We start from the raw sequence: 21,103 nt of genomic DNA on the forward strand, positions 1-21,103 counted from the left end.
GTCTTCAAATACAGAAGTTTATATCTCACTAGGTAACAACAGGCAATTGATGATGATGATTAGTAACTCTCCTCTCAGTAGCAGTTCAGGGACCCAGGCTCCCATATTTCAACACGTCACCTTCCATCTTTAAATGAAAACTAACGCCTCAGTTTTTCCTCAAGAGGAGACATCAGAAAGGGTGGGCAATTGTGGTCTGGAAGACTAAAGGAAGGTTAGTGAGATTTGCTACAGTGTCCACTGCTATAATTAACCTTGTGACTGTAAGTAATCTTTATCATGGGTCTCCTTCACAAGCCATTCTTGATTCCCCACATCCTATGAATTTAGTTTAGATTATTTTTCCTGACTTGATTATAGAGAGTACCATCCCATAAATGTCTGTATTCTTATTTACTCTCCCCTTGTTGGGTTATGATTGTTTTAGCATCTGTTGTCAGTCATTACCATACATAAAAGTACTAAAAGACTGTCCAGTAAAATTCATGGGTTGCGAATATATTCTTCTCTGCCCTTATTGTGTGTGAGCAACATGTTTTCTATCACAATTAAGATTAGTTTCTTCATTGAGTACATTAACTCCTTTGTTTACTTCTTGGTCCACTGGCATGAGATGGCAATCATAGTCAAATTTTATTAAAACTTTACTGTATAATTTTGCAGAAGCATTTCTCTTCCAGGAATCAGGATATCTAAATTGGGAGAGCCCAAGTTTATAGGAACATTTAGCATAAATTCCACAACTAGGTTGCATAGTAAGAGGAACCACTCCATTTTGGTTCACATCTTTAGTTTCAGGCTTATATCACATCTTAGAGGACAGCATCCTCCAGTCAAAACCATTCAATCATTCTATTGTGTAGATACATCTTTATAATGGGCCATGTTGCCCATTGCCATTACTCCTTTGTTATTAAAGGGGTTCTGTGATCTGAGGCAATTTTGTGGCTGGGTATTATGTCAATAAATATGACATATCATGCATCTTTGGATGGTAATAATCCTGGATACACTGTGGGCAAAAATGGTGAACCCATATGCAAAATATATACCAAATCTAGGAAGGAAAAATCACTTTCCCACTAAGATGGAAGGTTTTGATACAGTCAGTCTGCTGCCAATTAACGTGATCATCCCAAGGAATGGTGCAGTATTAAAAGTTCAGGGTCATTCTCTATTTTTGGTAAGTTGGAACTCAGCTATGCCATCACCCTTGTTGAGTACAAGTCTATTACTCAGTGCATGTCTATTTATCTTTCCTCCCTACTATGATGACCATGCTATTCATGGGCTCATTGCACAATCACTGCTGTGGCCAATGAGAGAGGCAAGAGAATATCCATAGGATGAGTTGTCCTTGTCACTTTCAAGAGTGATCTTTGATTTAGAATGTGAAAGAAAATCTTAGGAGAAAGAATAACACATGAGTGACACTTTGCTATTCATTCACAGAGGTCTACTTATGTACCTCTTTCACATCTTTCCTGCCCCAGATCTACTAGACAGGTTCCTTTTAGAAATTTGATTGCTCAGATAAATTATTCCCCACTGCCCAAGAATGAGTATCTATACCTCAGGCCACATCTCCCGATATTCTAAGATGGTAACCAACTCCTGGAGGGCCATCATTAAGTGAGGCTGTGATATAGCAGCAAATAATGTCACTATGCAATCCAACCCTTTTGAGAACTGAGTCAAAATTCTTTCTTCCTTCAATAGCTATTTAAACAAAGTTGTCATGATGTATACATAGGTTCAGGGAGAGACGAAAGCTCAGCAGAAGTAGGTAAGATGTGGGAACTTAGACTGTCCATTCACTAATGTACCTTGGATCTATTCAAATCTGATTCCATATATATCACTCTATTTACACAATGGATTGCGGTTGTGTATGTACAAACCTATGACTCTATGAATCCTATAACATCCAGCATCAAGTCACACATCACACACATTAAATATTCTAAGTGCTTATAGAGAAGAAGATGCACACTTGGTCTTATCTTTAGGGGATGTGAGTTCGTGTAAACTTACTGTTACGGAAGTTTTCTGGTGGTCAAATTTTGGAACTATGGTGTGATAGAAATGGTCAAAATTTTGAGCTAAGACTTTCACTTTAAGCTGTGATAGAGTAATTAGTAAGGGACATCACCTACTAATATAAACAACAAAAAACAGGAAAATATATAAGGTGATTGTTTTCAAATTTTGGACAACACGTTCTAGGGATTGTGATTCCTATGAGAGGAACATAAGCAAGAGAAACACTATAATTGGTTTGGATTTCTGCCTGAAGTACCTTTTCAAAACATGGCACATAGGAGGAAGTGTCAAGCTGAAGAGGATGAATTTGATGAGTTGAAAAGAAAGTGATTTGAATTTGGGAATGCTAAGAAGGATAGACTTTGAAGAAGAAAAACAAAAGCTGAGGAAAGAGCTCCAGAAATCTACGTGGTGTTCCTTTGAGTCTATAAGTTAATATGAAGTGGAAATTCATTAACCACAAAGGGACTCTATGCTCTTTCTGATTGAAACTTGAATTCCACTCAGTGTGTGTGTCCTCTAGGAACTCTTCAGGTTACAGCCACCGGATACTCTTTTCTAGACCTTGTAGTTTCACACTATGAATTATTGTCAAGTTCAACATCAAGCATTTTATCACCCCTGCTATCTTCTAGGAATTTTATGGTTTCAGGACTTTAATCTGTTTTGAATTAAGTTTTGAGTATGATGTTCAGTTTTTGCAACACTTTATTGTTGAGACTCTGATTTCCCAGTGTATATGTTTGGCTTCCTTTCTTGTAAGTTAATTGACCCATAGAAGCATCAGTTTAATTCTGGATTTTCTGTTGTGTTTCATTAATCTGCGTGTCTGTTTGTATGCCAGTATCATATATTCTGATTAACTAGCAACTAGTCAAGAAGAACTATACTATGAATAAAGTTTTTTAAAAAAATATTTATTTACTTATTTGACCACATTGGGTCTTTATTGTGTCACACATGATATTTTGTTGCAGTTGTGACCCATGGGATAAGCAGTGTGGCATGCAGGCTTAGTTGCTCTAAAACATGTGGGATCTTAGTTCTCTGACCAGGGATTGAATTTAAGGCCTCAGCATTAAAGGTTGATTCTTAACCACTGGACCATCAGGGAAATCCCTATAAATATACTAATAGTTTTGAAATATAGTTTGAAATTAGGAGCGTATGTTGCCTCTAGATTTGCTCTTCTTTCTCTAGATTGCTTTGACTATTTGGGGTCTTTTGCAGTTCTGTACAAATTCTAGAACTATTTCTTCTATATGTATGGAAAATGCCCTTAGAATTTTGATAAGGATTGCACTGAATAAGGTAGATTGCTTTGGGTAGTATGCACAGTTTAGCAATACTAAGTCTTCCAACCCATGAACATAAAATATTTTCCATTTATTTGTGTCTTCTTCAATTTCTTTTGTTGTTGTGAAAGTCACTCAGTCGTGTTAGACTCTGTACCACTCCAAGGACTATACAGTCTGTGGAATTCTCTAGGCCAGAATACTGGAGTGGGTAGCCTTTCCCTTTTCCAGGGAATCTTCCCAACCCAGGGGTCAAACCCAGGTCTCCTGCATTGCAGGCAGATTCTTTACCAGCTGAGTCGCCAGGGAAACCCAAGAATACTGGAGTGGGTAGCCTTTCCCTTCTCCAGTGGATCATCCTGACCCAGGAATCGAACTGGGGTCTCCTGCATTGCAGGCAGATTCTTTACCAACTGGAGTGTATGAGTCATCCAACTCCTTGGTTAAATTAATTCCTAGGTTATTTTATTCTTTTGGATGAAATTATAAATGGGATTATTTTCTTATTTTCTCTTTCTAAAAGCTTTTTTATTAGTATATAGAAATACATAGATTTCTGTTTATTGATTGTACAACCTGCAACTTTACTAAATTCATTTATTAGTTCTAGTAGCTTTTTGGTAGAGTCCTTACAATTTTCTATATATAATATCATGTGACAGGCAAATTAGCAACAATTTTATTTCTCCTTTTCTTAGTTGAATGGTTTTACAGCTTCCAATACTATGCTAAATGAAAGTGATGAGAGTACTCATCCTTGTCTTATTCCTGATCCTAGAGGAAAAGTTTAAACTTTTTGCCATTGAGTATGAAGTTAGCTGTGGGCTTGTCATAAATGTCTTTATTATGTTGAGATATATTCCCTCTACACTGACTTTGTTTAGCATTTTTTTATCAAAAATGGGTGTTGAATTTTATCAAATATTTTTTTCTGCCTTCTAGTAAAATGATCATGTTTTTATCTTTCATTTTGTTAATGTGGTGTATCACATGGATTGATTTGCAGATGTTGACACTTGCATTCCCTAAATATATACTGTTTATCATGGTGTATTATCTTTTTAATTCATTGTTGAATTTGGTTTACTAATATTCTTTTGAGAGATTTTGGATCTATGCTTACCAGGGATGTTGTCCTGTAATTTTCTTTTCTTGTGTTGTCCTTGTCTGGCTTTGGTATCAATGTAATGGTGGCCTCATTTATATTTTAGAAGTGTTCTCTCTTTTATTTTTTGGAAGAGTTTAGTAGAATTAATACAGAGTCTTCCTTGAATGCTTAGTGAAATTCATCAGTGGAAGCATCCAGGTCCTGGATTTCTTTTTTTTGTTGGGAGGTTTTAAATTACTGAACTAATCTATTTATTACTAATTGGTTTTTCAGGTTTTCAATTCCTTAATGATTCAGGTTTGGAAGGTTGTACATTCTAGGAATTTATCCATTTTTCTATATTGTCCAAACATTGGCATAAAATTGTAGTATTCTCTTATCATCCTTTGTGTTCATGGTATTAGTCATAACATTTCCTCTTTCTTTCCTGATTTTATTTATTTGAGGCCTCTCTTTTTCTCTATGAGTCTAGCTAAAGGTTTCTCAGCTTTATTACTTTAAAGAAGTAGTTTTCAATTTCATTGATCTTTCAATAGTCTTTTAGTCTCTATTTTCTTTATTTCTGCTCTGATCCTTGTTACTTCCTTCCTTCTAGCAGCTTTGAACTTTGTTTATTCTTCTTTATCTAGTTCCTTGAGGTGTAAAGTTAGGTTGTTTATTTAGATTTTTCTTGTTTCTTGAGGTATGCAGTAAAAATGACTATTAACTTTCCTCTTAAAACTGCTTCTGCTGTATTCCATACATTTTGGTATACTTCATTTCCAGTTTCATTTATTTGAAAATTTTAAAAATTTCAATTTTGATTTCCTCATTGATCCATTGGCTGTTCACTAGAATATTATTTAATCTCCACACATATGTTTTTCTTCCGGTTTTCTTCTTGTATTTGATTTCTAGTTTTGTGCCATTGTGACCAGCAAAAATGCTTTGTTTCTGACTACTTTGTAGTTTCTCTTTCTTTCTTCTCTTGCTTTTTATTGATTTTGATTCATGACTTTCTTTAGTAGTGTGCTTAAATTCATTTCTTTTTATCTTTTGTGTATTTACTATAACTGCTTGCTTTGTGGTTACTATGAAGCTTATATATAATAACTTACATTTGTAGCAGCCTATTTAAATTTGACAATAACTTAAATCTGAATGGGCTTCCCTGGTGGCTCAGAGGTTAAAGCGTCTGCCTACAATGTGGGAGACCTGGGTTCAATCCCTGGGTCGGGAAGATCCCCTGGAGAAGGAAATGGCAACCCACTCCAGTATTCTTGCCTGGAGAATCCCATGGATGGAGGAGCCTGGTGGACTACAGTCCATGGGGGCGCAAAGAGTCGGACATAACTGAGCGACTTAACTTTCACTTTCTTTTGGTTTAAATCTGAATGTATTCTAAAGCTCTACCTTTTTATCTCCCTCATGTTTTATGTTTTCAATGTGACATTTTGCATCTTTTCATCTCTCGCTTCTCAACCAATTATTGTAGTTAGTCCTTTTTTTTTTTTTTTTTACTACTTTTGTCTTTAATCTTTTTGCTTTAGGAGTGGTGAATCAACTACTTTTCTGTATATTTGCCTTTACCATTGAGCCTTACACTTTTAAGTTTATACTTGTTTTCTTTTTACTAGTTAGCAAGAAGTCCCTATTTTATATATTTGTGTATATATATATATATATGCTAACATACACATACATATATATATTATATATGTATTGTTGTTGTTGTTAAGGCCAGTTTAGTTCTGATGAAATCCTTTAGCTTTCCTTCTCTGGAAAACTTTTTATCACTCTTTCAATCCTGAATGACTGTGGCCAGGTAGAGTATTGTTCGTTGAAATTTTTTTTTCCTTTCAGCACTTTGAATAACTTTTCCCTTCTAGAAAGTTAGTGCTAAAAAATCTGATTATCTTATGGGGGCTACCTTGTATGTAACTCTTTTTTTCTCTTGCTGCTTCTGTGATTCTCCCCTTGTCTTTAACTTTTAATATTTTGATTATATGTGTTTTGATACTGAATTTTTCCCAACCCAGGGATTGAACTCAGGTCTTCCATGTTGCAGGTGGATTCTTTACCAGCTGAGCCACCAGAGAAGCCCATGGATCTCTAAGGATTGATTTATTTAAACTACCAGGTTCCTAGATCTGGATATCAGTTTCTTCCCTAGGTTAAATAAGTTTTTAGCTATTTTTTCTTCAAATAAAGTTTCTGTCCCATTCTCTCTTTCTTTCCTCCAGGAGTCCTAGAGGCAAATGTTAGTCTGCCTGAGGTTGTCCTATAAGTTCATTAGCTGTCTTCACTGTTTTCCCTCTTTTTTTTTTCTCCTTTTGCTTCTCTGATTAGGGGAGTTGCTCTGGTCTTTCTCCCAGTTCACTGATTCTTTCCTCTGTTTCACCTCTTCTGCTGCTGAACCTCTTGTATGCATTTTTCAACTTAGATATTGTATTTCAGATCTGTGTGTTCTTTTAATTTTCTTCTCTATATATTTTTATCTTTTGGTTGAAGTTCTTACTATGCTCATCTATTTAACTCCCAAGTTTATGAGCATCTTTTTTTTTTTTTTAAACATATTTTAAGATGTGAGAGTGTCTTTCCATATTTCTTGCAGGATTTTTTTTTTTTTAAAGTGAGCAATAATCTCAGACATGCAGATGACACCACTCTTATGGCAGAAAGTGAAGAAGAACTAAAGAGCCTCTTGATGAAAGTGAAAGAGGAGAGTGAAAAAGTTGGCTTAAAGTTCAACATTCAGAAAATGAAGATCATGGCATCCGGTCCCATCACTTCATGGCAAATAGATGGGGAAACAGTGGAAACAGTGGCTGACTTTATTATTTTGGGCTCCAAATTCACTGCAGATGGTGACTGCAGCCATGAAATTAAAAGACGCTTACTCCTTGGAAAGAAAGTTATGACCAACCTAGACAACATATTAAAAAGCAGAGACATTACTTTGTCAACAAAGGTCTGTCTAGTCAAGCCCATGGTTTTTCCTGTAGTCATGTATGGATGTGAGAGTTGGACTCTAAAGAAAGCTGAGTGCAGAAGAATTGATGCTTTTGAACTGTGGTGTTGGAGAAGACTCTTGAGAGTCCCTTGGACTACAAGGAGAGCCAACCAGTCCATCTTAAAGGAGATCAGTCCTGGGTGTTCATTGGAAGGACTGATGTTGAAGCTGAAACTCCAACCCCTTGGCCACCTGATGCAAAGAGCTGACTCATTGGAAAAGACCCTGATGCTGGGAGGGATTGAGGGCAGGAGGAGAAGGGGACGACAGAGGATGAGATGGTTGGATGGCATCACCGACTCGATGGACATGCATTTGAGTAAACTCCGGGAGTTGGTGATGGACAGGGAGGCCTGGCATGCTGCAGTTCATGGGGTTGCAAAGAGCCAGACACAACTGAGCAACTAAACTACGTTTTTAATGAGTTTTTTCCTTTTTCTTTCATTTGGAACACATTCCTCTATTTCTTCATTTTGATTGACTTTCTGTACTGGTTTCTATGTATTAGCTGAAACAGCCACCTCTTCCTGTCTTGAAGTGTTCGCCTTGTGTAGGACATGAACATTACAGCAATGTCATCACTTTACATAGAAAAATCTCAGTTTCTATGTATATTGGCTCTCAAATCTTTTTAAATTGCATTTTGTTTAGTCAAGATTTTAGCATTTTAAGGGCTCTTTTGCTATTTTTTCTGGAGGATCAATTCATAAAATTTACAAAATTCAAGCAAAATGTTTTGCAAGTATTTATGATGTTTATTCTAATCTATATTGAAAGAAGTGTTAGTTGCCCAGTCATGTCTGACTCTTTGTGACCCCATGGACTGTTGAGGCTCCTGTACCCATGGGATTTTCCAGGCAAAAATACCAGAGTGGGTTGCCATTCCCTTCTCCAGGGGATCTTCCTGACCCATGGATCAAACCCACGTCTCCTTCACTGCAGGCAGATTCTTTACCATCTGAGCCACCAGGGAAGCCAATTTATATTAAAAACAGCTTCTAAAGTTATCTGTGAAGTGTAATTGGCCTGTTTTCATTTTGTCTTTACAAATGCATTTGATATAAAGCTTCACGGAAACTGGAGCTGTTTGTTGACAGAAAGAATGGAGTTCCAGGGAGCAAGAGACTAGCGCCTATGGGAGAGCAGGAGGGCCCCAGACATTTGGAGGTCTATGATTCTCAGGCCTCTAATACACTTTCAAATATGAACTTATGGAAGCATCAGAAACAGAGAAAAATGAAAAGAGTTTAGGGCATGTTAATTTTGGTAAATGTACCAAACTGGTCATTGGTACATTGGTTCCTCTGTAAACCAGGTTTTGGTAGATTGGGTTCATTACATTAACCTGGATCTTTTCTGGATCACAGAAAGTAATCTACAGGCCCTCTGAAAAGATAACTTCCAAGGCAGCACCATGAATATCATGTCATGGCACTCTGCTGCTTAAATTCCTTCTGTTTTTCTTGTTAAAATGATGAAAATCCAGGCAACTTCCAATGGTACCATGATCAAATCTCACAGAGCATAGGGTACTTGAATCCCACCCTCTAGACATACCAAACCACAGGTTGTGAATGGTCCTTGACTCCTCAGCCCCAGTCTTGCCAAACTTCTGTGTCTGCCCTCAGGTTTGTGTCTTTGCCTGGAATGATCACAGCCTATCTTCCAAGCCAACATTTCCTCTGAGAACTGCATCTGAAAAGCCTTTCTTTCAACCGTTTCATGACCTCTACACCATTAACTCCCCATCCTCATTATCTTGACAAATTATTATTTGTGAATTAATTCACAAATAATCATCACCTCCTAGGTCTGTGTTGCCAACCCCTTCCAAGAGAAGAGAAAATAACTGAACCAATGGTTATCATTATCTGTAGTTTTAAATGTCCCTTGAAGCTTGACCACCACAGTCTTGTCTTTAGTCGGTAGTATCTGACATTCTCCTTAGTGGCTGTTGCAAACTTTTTCTCTTTTATTTTTCCCATTTATTTCTCCCCTCCAATGTGTGGACTTCTAGAAGCCAGGATATATGTATTTTCATCTTTGGAATCCAGGACATTAACTTTGGAAGTGTATAAAAATATTGGTAACTGACAGTAACCACCATCTAGGGTTGCTGGCTTTGGGGGCAGGCAGACAAAAGCCACTAGAGACCAAAGCACATAGATGTGTCAGAGCTCAGACACAGGGGGACTCCTGATAATGGGGGCTTAGGAAAGTAGGGCACTCAGGCATGTGGAACAGGACAGGGTTTTGACATTTGGAAGAAGCTACAATGAGGAATGGGCAGCCCCTCTTCCTCTAAATCAAATCAAGATGTGTGACATATAACCTTGGACTCTCTGTCATTAACAGTCTATGAAACTCACAAACTTGCAATCACTTTCTTCTTCTTTCATCAATTTTTAGATTCTGTTTTGCACTCAGTTTCCACATTTATGAGACCACTGAGAAGAAGACCAGGTTCTGAGATCTGAAATTATAGTTAAAATGGCAGTTCTCTGCAAGGGTACTCATGGGGTTCAGAGAGGGAAAATGCAGTGGATTCATGATCAAATATGGCTAATGATCTTTCCCCTCTGTTTTTCTCCAAAATGAGGTAGGAGTTAGGGATCTGAAACCACAATGATTCTGTCATCTGAATAGAAATGAGAAATAAGACTTTGTTAATGACCTCAGGAAAGATGAACTGACTACTGTTGTATTAAAAATCAGTGTGTATGCGTCTCACCACAGTTTGCAGTAAACATCTACAAATTATATCTGTTTTCATGAAGTGGTCCTATGATGTATGTATTCTTTCTGCTAATGAGGCAAACCTAAGTCTTTCAGAAATGAAATATCTTATACATGGTCACTCTGTTACTAATTTGATTCTTCCTTTAGATCCGGTAAAATGTGATTTTAAAGAGATAACTTTGTGCAAAGAGAAAAGACTTTCTATATGTCATAAAATTTTTCTATAATGGATTACCTAAGTGTTCCTATAGGGGACATAAATAAGTAACTTCACAAAGATTTGGAAAAATTTAAGGATAATGGCTTGACAATTTTATATTAAAGGGAAATAATATTCCGAGGAGAAATAATTCTAATGATATTATTACTGGTATTAAGGAGGTCACGGAAACTTTCATAATATACAATGAATGTTGCTTCCTGAATTGAATGCAGAATAGGGTCTTGGATGGCCCTTCCAGACAAGGTGATTATTACTTTCACAGTTAACCCCACTGACCAAGTACAGATTCCAGTGGCTGCTGACCAAAGAAGATGATTTCTCCCTGAATTTTCACAAGGACGTAGTTCACAGCTTTTATCTTCCACTCCGAGGGAACAGAGGATGTACCATGAGAGTTTCCCTACAGTGACCCTGACCCATATCAATGACTGTTTCTAGATCCCTCCATCTACTCAAGTGGGATACACACTGCCTCATCCTAGGCTCCCTGCCTCCACAGGGTGATTCAGGTAAATACTTGGAATCAGACCAGGCCAGGCCAACAGTGACTGCCCTGAGTAACTCAGCAGAGATAAAGACAGTGCAGAGAACTCTAGAAAATGTAGAGAATGGTACCTGGCTTGGGGGAAGCAGCAGGCAGAAGTCCAAACCACAGCGTTGCAGATGAGGTTGTAGCCAATCAGAAAAAGGATTTTAAGCTGACACACCTTGCCAGTTAAAAAGTCTGTGTGAAGAGGCCTGTGAGGATAGGGTAATCCCCAGGTCTGAGGCTGCCTTCACTGACAGCCCCAGAAAAGGGTGGACGGAACTTCCTCCTTAGGACAGGAGGGAGGGGAAGGGCCAGAAGCCTCTGTTTATTCCTAGAGACCCTGTGGCGGGTCTGAGGGAACTGAGACACCTTCGGAATCCCTCTCTGACTGTTCTTTGTTGCCCCACAACCCAGTTACTGGTCTGAACTTGATGGTCCTATTTTATGTTTTCATCCTACCCTAGAACCCTCCTTATTCTGGAGCTACCCTGGTCCTGAGTGCACCACAGCAGATGGAAGCCCAGTGACAGATTTCCCAGTCTCAGGGGCCCTGGGACTATGCACCTAATTCAGAATATTGAACTAACTCATTGCCTTCATGTGAAACTAAGGGAAACTTCTTGTCATTGCCTCTTCCCTATTTCTTTTAGGCTGGTAAACTCTTTATATTCTGCTTTTAGATCCTCTCCTCTCTTCTGAAAGAAGAACCTAAAATTCAGGAAATTCAGGAAAGACAGAGAAATTAGAGGGAGAGACACTTATTTTCTTGTTCATTGATATATGCCAGACACCGTTCTAATTGCTCTATAACAATTTTTTTTTCTAATTGCTCTATAACCATTTTATACTCTACCTAGACATGGGCAAGACAAGTCTGATAAATAAGATGTTTATTTAATAAAGCACATTGATACTTCTGCCATTGAGACTTGATTCTTAGGGGTGGCATGGCTCTCTAAACATATGCTCCCTCATCAACAGAATTCAAGCCCCAGGAAATGCTTCTTCACAATTTTGCTCTCTGTCCTCAAAACTGAAGTTGACAATATCTTAATGCTTTAAATGTTAGTGGACTGTGCCTTTGCACAAACAGATTGTTCAGGAAGGATTTGAGTGACTGAAGATATTTTAAGAGAAAAGTCAACTTAACTTTCCAAATACTTCGACTCAAAAAGCATAAATTCAATAGATTCTCTTCTTTTTTATAAGTGTGTTAGTTGCTTGGTCGTGTCTGACTCTTTGAGACCCTATGGACTGACTGTAGCCCATCAGGCTCTTCTGTTCATAGAATTCTCCAGGCAAGAATACTGGAGTGGGTAGCCATTTCTTTCTCCAGGGGATCTTCCCAACCCAGGGATCAAACTCCGGTCTCCAGCATTGCAGGTGGATTCTTTACCATCTGAGCTACCAGGGAAGCCCTAGATTCTTATGTAATGAAAAATCACTTGCCAGCAGGGCTGGCTGTCAATTTTCAAAAGTTTTGGCCATGCCCCATGGCATGCAGGATCCTAGTTCCCCGGAGATTGAGCCCACACTTTCTGCAGTACAGGGGAGAGTTTTAATCACTGAACTGCCAGGGAGGTTCTGATTGTCAATTTTTTTTGCTTGTTTTCTTGTTCCACATATTAACCTGATATTGCCAACAGTTACACATGGCAGCTGAGGAACATTCTGTAATATTAAACACGTCATATTACCCTTAAGTTTATATATATGAAGGTCTAGATATAAAATGCATGAAACATGATTCACATTTTATAGAGAAATCTTAGGCAAAAAGGTTCAGTATTTTGTTGACTTTCATAAAGCACATCAATGGTAGAACTGCAGCTCAAAACCATTTCCTTCAAGAACTCTGTTCTTCCCACCCATAACTTAAGGATCTTCAGGATCTCTAAGACAATAAAAGTAAACATCTCTGTGACAATAATTTTATTCTCTGAAATATGATCCCCACTTATTTTCCCTTGTGGCTCAAACAACAAAAAATAATCTTCTTGCAATGCAGGAGACCTGGGTTTGATTCCTGGGTCATGAAGATCCCCTGGAGAAGGGAATGGGAAACCACTTCAGTATTCTTGCCTGGAGAATTCCATAGACAGAGGATACTGGTGGGCTACAGTCCATGGCGTCGCAAAGAGTGGGACACGACTCATCAACGAACACTTTTACTTTTATTTTCCCTTACCCCAAATCCCAAGAACAATAGGTTTTAAATAAATATCACAGAAATATCTACTCTTAAATCATTTTTTTCATTCTTTAAACTCCTAAGGCATTCAGTATTCAGATATTTTATAACTGAGAGAACATTTTTATCTCAATCCAGTGTAATTTGATTAGGACACAGTGCCAGGCATTAGATTAAGAACCTTCAAAAAAAGATGTCTACCCAGAAACAGATGAAGTTTTTCAGCTCCACTCCTGATTGGTCCCTTTTCTAGGGACTCTCCAATCCTGCCATACATGGAAGCTCTCATAGGCTTTTATTCTGTGAAGTAGGCTCACCAGATCCACTGGGTTTGAGCTGTGTTGACTACCATTACTTCTTCCTTTGTTCTCAATTATGTCTGGGATGGTGGCTCTGCGGATCCCCAGAGGCCTTTGGACAGCAGCTGTGATGGTGACACTGGCGGTGCTGAGCACCCCAGGGACTGAGGGCAGAGACTCTCCACGTAAGTGCAGGGCAGCTGCCCCCTGGAGCCACCACTCTGGGGAGCAGGCTCTGAGGGACCCTTGGGGTGGGGTATGATCTCAGGATACTGTCTTTCATCACACATTTCCTTCCATTGGGAATGAGGGCTATGGTACATTCTCATTTCCACCCTCTAAGGACAGTGAAGTCGCTCAGTCGTGTCCGACTCTTTGTGACCCCATGGACTGTAGCCTACCAGGATCCTCAGCCCATGGGATTTTCCAGGCAAGAATACTGGAGTGGATTGCCATTTCCTTCTCCAGGGGATCTTCCCAACCCAGGGATCAAACCCGGGTCTCCTGCATTGTAGGCAGATGCTTTACTGTCTGAGCTACCAGGGAAGCATGAGGACAATTTCCCTCCCAAGTTTAACCCTGGGAATGTTGTAACGGGGAGGAGGAGACACAGTGTGTATCTACTACAAGTGCCAGGACAAAGTGAGCATGGGTATTTTTATTTAAAGATGTGAATTTCTCCAAAGAAGGCACCGCAGAATCTGTTGTTTCAGGGTCCCCCAAGACCTTATCTGGACCTACGACTATGGGTTGGGGATGTGTAGGGCAGCCATGGTCTCTGCAGGCTCAGCATTTGAGGGGAAGACTGTATATTCCTGACTCTCAGTGGAGGGTTTATGGAAGCAAACTTTTGTTTCTTGAGTGGAGCTGCCTGGGTGACCTCAGACAGAATTTTAATCTCAGGTTTCACTGATTTCTGGTCAATTGGTGACTTGAGTGATATTCAGAAACTTGAGGATGGACAGGATTTAGGAAAAAGGAGAACATAAAAAGAGAAATATATGTATATATATATATATATACACATATATATATATGATTATATATTAGCTTTAATCTAATTTGAAAGTCCATACTCTTTCCATGAATAAACTGTCCTTTTTAGGACTGGAGGGTTGCTGGTCCCTTCAAACTACACAGGAGTCGGGTGCGGGTGGCAGAAACTCAAGAGTAAGCCAAGGCGTTGTAAGGACACTTTGCTGGGGACCAAGAGAATACACCTGTCAGGAGGACAAGCTTAATTCTACAGGTCCTTTGTCATCCCTTGAACTCTCCTGCTCTCGTTTGTCTCCGAGGTTCCCAGGAGTTCAGGGTAAAATGGGATTTCATGTGAGAATCTTTAAGTACAGAGATGGATGCAAAATCAACCTGCCGCCCCGTTTACTTGGTTCCGAGCCTCTAGGGTCACAGGTCCTAGGGCTCCCTCAGCGACAGGCCTCCTCACATCCTGGAAGCCCTCAGAAGGGGCGAGAAGCCTGGGGAAGGGCCGCTGGAGAACCTGGGTTCGCAGCAGAAGGCACAGGGCCGGGCCGGAGCGGAACCTGGGGTTGAGCAGCGGGTTTCAGGTTTACGGACGCAGCCTGCGGCGGCCGGCACCTCCCCATCTGGCCGAGCGGCAGCCGCGTGGGGCTGTGGGGCTGAGGCCTGACCGAGCGGCTGTCTCCCCGCAGAGGATTTCGTGTACCAGTTTAAGGGCCTGTGTTACTTCACCAACGGGACGGAGCGGGTGCGGCTCGTGACCAGATACATCTACAATCAGGAGGAGTACGCGCGGTTCGACAGCGACGTGGGCGAGTACCGGGCGGTGACCCCGCTGGGGCGGCGGCACGCCGAGTACTGGAACAGCCAGGAGGGCGAACTGGAGCGGGTGCGGGCCGAGGCGGACACGGTGTGCAGACACAACTACCAGGTGGAAGCCCCCTTCACCTGGCAGCGCCAAGGTGAGTGCCGGCCGCCCTCCGCGGGGCCCGCCCTCCACCCTCCACCCTCCACCCTCCGGGACTCAGCGCGGGGAGAGGGCTGAGTCCTCCGGGGCGGGGTCCCCAGGCCCGCGGTGGGGACAGAGAGGCGCCGAGGGACCGGGGACCGAGGGCACAGCGTGGGGGGCGGGGGCATCGAATCTGGCAGCCCTGGAGCCTTCCCTGCAGAGGCGGCCCGGCCTGCCCGGTGTGGGTCACCTCTCGAACGCCCCGTCCTGTGCTGTTTCCACTCATTCTGCACCTCCCCGCCTGGTACCTTGGGCATATTTGCTTCCTGGAGGCCTGACAGCTCAGCCTGGTGGCCTTAGGGTTACTTCCGTATACTCTCAGGGCACCCTGAACTCGTGGTGATGTATTACAATCATGAAATAATACATTTTCACTTTTTGGTTTCAAATTATTATTCACAGTAATTCTGGTTTCTTAAGTGGATATCACTATTTCACTGGCCCTGGACCTCTTTTAGCCAAGGGGCTGTCTTAATTATCTCTGTGTGCCCATCCACTCAGGCTCAATAGAAAGAGAAAGGTAAATAGGGCCTTAAAACTGACTTTATAAATTATTCTTTACTATTTTGCTTAATGCTTTAAAGTAAATTCTTATTGACTTGAATGGCTTTAGAATTTGTGAATGCAAAATTAACAATTTAGAATTTGTGAATGCAAAGTCTGAGGGGAAAATGTGTTTGCTAAAAAAAGCCCCCAACACTTGAATGGTATTGTAAGAGAGAGGTTTAATTTCTTAGAAAATATCAACAAATGGCATAGTAGAAAGACTGAAGTTTTGGGATAAATAAAGTAATGTCATTAAATTACTGAAAAAAATTATTTCTAGTTTTTTTTTGGTCTAAACACTGCCTTTGCTTCCCTTCCCCTACCCCCTCCCAATATTTCCATCCATTTTCAGGAATTACATCCATTTAATAAGCAGCTAGTTCTAGACAGTTATCTTACCAAACGCCATCTATATTATGCTACTTCATTTCACAACTAAGTTAGCAATTAGCATCACCACTTTATATACACTAATCATTGTTGCTCAGTCATTCAGTCATATCTGACTCTTTGCAACTCCATGGACTAATATTGGTACATAATAAACAGCTTAAGTAATTGCATCATAGTTATTTGCTAAGTTGTGGAGTGTCCCCCAAATACAGAACAGTCATCATGTTCTTTACTACATGTGTATAGCATCTAGTGGAAGCAAAGCCTCCATTAGAGCCAGTTATGACCAGAAGCAGCGGTATGAGTCTGTTTCTGCCTACTTTCAGTGCTAGTGGGATGAAATGATATATTCAAGGGGATGAAAACTCACTGACTAATCCCTAGTTTGACCCCAGTGTTATCTATACATGTTCACATAACTTTTAGCTTACTTTACAGTTTTGCCTTCTTCTTCATCCTAATGTCACTGAGTACTTACATTGAGGGCAGAGAGTGAAATGGTTGGATGGCATCACTGACTCAATGGACATGAGTTTGAGCAAATTCTGGGAGATGGTAAAGGATTAACTGAAGCCTGGCATGCTGCAGTCCATGGGGTCGCAGAGTTGGACATGCCTTAGCAACTGAACAGCAACTTGTATTTTTGTCATCTCAGTTCTTTTTCATAAAAGATTATTCTAACATTTTTCTCTTGAACTTGTGCCCTGTACTTTTACTCCCAATCTGTTTAAGATGAACAGATTTTATAAGTCCACATAGCTGACTATGACTTCAGTCGGAGCCCAGGAAGAAGAGCCCGATCAAGAGTTAAAGTCCAAACTAACAGCAGCTTCCTTCGAGATGGTGGCTCATGAGTGATATGTAATTGGGGTGATGAGACTGCCTGCTGACCTCAGCAAGTCACAGTTACATGTTTACATAACATTCTTATTAACTCGGGCCAACTGCAGCAAGAATCTCAGAATATTTTCTATAGAGACTATATGAGATAATGTCTGATTTCAGAACAAGATAGTTATTTCTTAATAGCAGAGGAATGGGGTGGGATAGGGAGCCAGGAGTTAAACTCACTTGAATATTAAAAGAAAAATAGGGAAAAAAGAGGAAATGAGAGAACATATTATCAAATAACTAAACCAGATGTGAAATATTTACTATGGTTTCAGACTAAGAGACTGAGGGAGATTCAGTACACTGTCTAAAGAAATAAAGGATAAGATAAATTGGGAGGTATGTTGCATTCGATGGTGAGTAGCAATCTGAGAAGATAAAGGAATTGAGTCATAGTCAAACATAGTGTTTTATCATTGTTACTTGTTTTTAAAGTCCCCTTTCCTTTACTTCAAAAATTACAAGCTTTTAAAAAACATTTTTTGTTTGTTTCTGTTACTAGATTGCAAGTTCTGTGAAGTCAGGGCCCATGTTCTTGTATATCTTTGGATTCCTTGTGCCTGTCAAATTTATTTTTGTTGATTGGATTAATAAATGAATCAAGGAATGAATAAAATATAGGTAGCATATATAATGTGGAGATGGAAGTTTAGATATCTTTTAAAATTATATATGTAGCTCATTTTATTTATTTATCATTATTATTTTTGGCTACCCTGGGTCTTCATTGCAGTGCTCAGGTTCAGTAGTTGCAGCAAGTGAGATCTTAGTTGCCCCATCACAGATGGAACCTGTGGCCCTTGCACTGAGAGTGTTGAGTCTTATCCACTGGACCACCAGGGAAGTCGCCTGAAAGTTTATATTTCTTGATGTAAATTTTGTGTGTGTGTGGGTGGGAAGTTCACTGTAGCATAGCATCTGAGCTCAGGTTAGGCTAAAAGATGAGAGAGATGCTTTGTTGACTGGCAACATGTAAGAAGTGCTTTTGCTCTCAAATTTTGTTAGTATTGCAGGCTAAGGATTATAGAATATAACTTGTTTGAGAAGCATTACTTGTAGGAAGGATGGAATAGTCATTGTTGTCCTACTTTGCTGGACATAGAAATGTCTATACTCTCATAATTCTTAGTCCATGTTGCTATTCCTGAGGCCATGACTAATGTTGATCATCTCAGCCAGCAGGTGGGAGTCAAAGCTGCTGGATTTTCTCTACTGTGGGGAGCACAGGGACTAGCAGAAAACGGTATCACTGTCCCAGCATAAGTCACCAGTGCTGATCCTGATGGTGACCTTTGTGGGTGATCATCATGTGGGGGAGAAAACAAGTCCAGGTGTTTTTTTTTTTTTTAATTAAAAAGAAATTTCACAAATAGTGGTATAATATAGCAATTAATAATTTTAAAATGCTCCTTTATCAATTAGTATTGACAGAATAACTCTTATAGAGTGATTACAATGATCTCTTGAGACTGAAAAGGAAACTGACGAATATGTTTATTTAAGCTAATGAAGTGACCCAGCATGGATCTAAATCCAAGGCTTGGAATCCAAGATTTTTCCACTCTGGTACCAAGGAATGACTCCTGCCCGTGGGAGACGTGCTGTGCGGTCTCACATCTCACTGTGTCTTTTCCTGTCTGTTCCTCCCTCAGTGGAACCTGCAGTGACCATCTCCCCATCCAGGACTGAGGCTCTAAACCACCACAACCTGCTGGTCTGCTCGGTGACAGATTTCTATCCAGGCCAGATCAAGGTTCGGTGGTTCCGGAATGACCAGGAGGAGACAGCCGGTGTTGTGTCCACCCCTCTTATTAGGAATGGGGACTGGACTTTCCAGATCCTCGTGATGCTGGAAATGACCCCTCAGCGAGGAGATGTCTACACCTGCCATGTGGAGCACCCCAGCCTCCAGAGCCCCATCATGGTGGAGTGGCGTAAGGGCACTTGGTTTCCTTTCACTGTGGGCCCTACAGGACAGAGCAGACAGAGCTTCCCCGGTCCATGCCCTCTCATCCCTTGTCCCCAGCCTCACTACTGAAATCACAGGACACAAGAGTGCTCATGCCTCCTAGCACGGGCATCAGAAGAGCCAAATCACATTGTCTTTTCACATACAGGGAGCTCACTCTACACATCATGGCCCCGGAGCCCAGCCTGGTAGCTCTGTAGAACTGACTGGTGACCACAACCTTAAGGTCTAAAGTTATAGAAGTGTCCCTGAGAGCAGGGATCCACTTTCACCTTCTCTCACCTGCCCACTGTGTCCAAAGTTCTGTTGGCGGGTCCCTTCCGTGGGGGTGGTCAGAATGGACAGCCGGGTTCCCCTGACATCTCCACCTCCTGTACCTCAGACTAGACCTCAAGCTTTCCAATGGGACACCATGAGATGTGGGGACAAACGCTGACACTCAGGCTTTGCTCCCCAGGAACGCAGTCTGAATCTGCCCAGAGCAAGATGCTGAGTGGTGTTGGGGGCTTTGTGCTGGGGCTGATCTTCCTCGGGCTGGGCCTCATCATCCATCACAGGAGCCAGAAGGGTAAGGAACTCTGGGAAAATGGGAAGGTGGGCTATGACTGAGACCGTTTGTTCAGGGCAGCCTCTGCCTCTGGATGCAGCTCTTTCCTCCTGACCCTGAAAGGAGGAGATGAGGCTGGGGGTGGGAGGAAATGAACAACGTAGGGAGACATTGTAGTCTGACTTTACTGGTTGAAAGGGTAGCCCTGCCATCGAGATGCAGGTGGAATTTATTCTAAGGCTTCCTTAAAGTTCATCCTTGTCTCATGGGCTCCTTTCTGAAAACTTCCTCTATTAAGAAGAAGAGAGCACTGGTTTCCTTTCCTTCTAGTGACAGTTTCATTCATTTAGGGGAATCTTAGCTTAGGGCAGTTAAGGCCTTGTGGTTGATGGATAAGAAATAAATACATTTTCCCTTAAGTTGCTTATCTCATTTCCTTTTGGGGTGAGTAAGGCAGTGGCTGTTTGTGTCATGAGATCTTTTGTAGGACACTGTGGGCCCCTACCAGCAGGTGCTCTATTTCTGTTCTATGTCAGTGGGGGTTGTGGGGTCAGATAAAGGAGGGAAGGGTGTGAGGTGAATGTGCCTGGGTGCAGTGTCTCATTCATGACCTGTCCCCTGCTATGGAATCAAGAGTTAGGGAAGAAGTTTCTGCAGGAAGTTCTGTAGAAAGCTCCTGAAGTTGTTCCCCAGAACCAGGCCATAACTTTGATGGCATCTTTCTGTGAAACGTGGAGCCAGAGCTCTGGTTTGAAAGATGGACACCAGGATGCTGCCCACTTTGTGCCATGTGTTAGTGGCTACCGCCTGTGGGCATTTATAAGTGATTGAATGTGGTGGAAAGAAGGTGAGCTATCATTAAATCTACTAAAAAATTGAAATCTTCTTATCCCCCAGAAGGACAAGAGCTGCTCCCCAGCATCCCATGCCTCCTTGTCAGGTTGGAGTGTGGATCCTGTGTGCTGATCACTCTCTCTCTTCTACAGGGCTCATGCGCTGACTCCTGAGGATATTTTTGGATTGGTGTTTGCTCTTCTATAATGCGTGTCTGTCCTTGCCCGGAATTCCCAGATGCCTGTCAGCCTGTCCCACTCTGAGATCAGAGTCAGTCACTGGGTCATTTCCCATGGCCATCCCCCAACCAAGGATCTGGCTGTGATGCTGCTTCCTCCACTGACCCTGGAGCCTCTGCCTGTGCATTGTCAGCTGCATCTACTCAGATCCCAAGAGCTTCCTCTGCTCCCATTTTTACCCAACAGAGTGTGCAAAAGAAGCACATTGAAATTATTTACTGGGCTGTAGAGTTTTTTTTCTTTAATCATAATTAAATATGATTATTGGGTTGTCTGTA

General features: G+C 41.1%; 2 protein-coding genes across 2 annotated transcripts in view; both read left to right on the plus strand.

The window, feature by feature from the left end:
• Window positions 1–21,037, plus strand: part of LOC122697205 (boLa class II histocompatibility antigen, DQB*0101 beta chain-like) — a 122,461-nt gene extending 101,424 nt beyond the window's left edge. Inside the window, exon 5 of the mRNA XM_043907736.1 lies at window positions 20,739–21,037. Coding sequence (XP_043763671.1) covers window positions 20,739–20,752 — 14 coding nt within the window. The 3' untranslated portion in view covers window positions 20,753–21,037. The remainder of the gene's footprint in view (window positions 1–20,738) is intronic.
• Window positions 13,422–21,103, plus strand: LOC122697206 (boLa class II histocompatibility antigen, DQB*0101 beta chain). Its single transcript, XM_043907737.1, has 5 exons — window positions 13,422–13,604; window positions 15,090–15,359; window positions 18,889–19,170; window positions 19,663–19,773; window positions 20,739–21,103. Exons 1-5 carry the CDS (start codon window positions 13,496–13,498, stop codon window positions 20,750–20,752), a joined length of 786 nt encoding a protein of 261 aa, XP_043763672.1. The 5' UTR covers window positions 13,422–13,495; the 3' UTR covers window positions 20,753–21,103.

The sequence above is a fragment of the Cervus elaphus genome, chromosome 7 (genome assembly GCF_910594005.1).
Source record: "Cervus elaphus chromosome 7, mCerEla1.1, whole genome shotgun sequence".
Taxonomy (NCBI): Eukaryota; Metazoa; Chordata; class Mammalia; order Artiodactyla; family Cervidae; genus Cervus; species Cervus elaphus.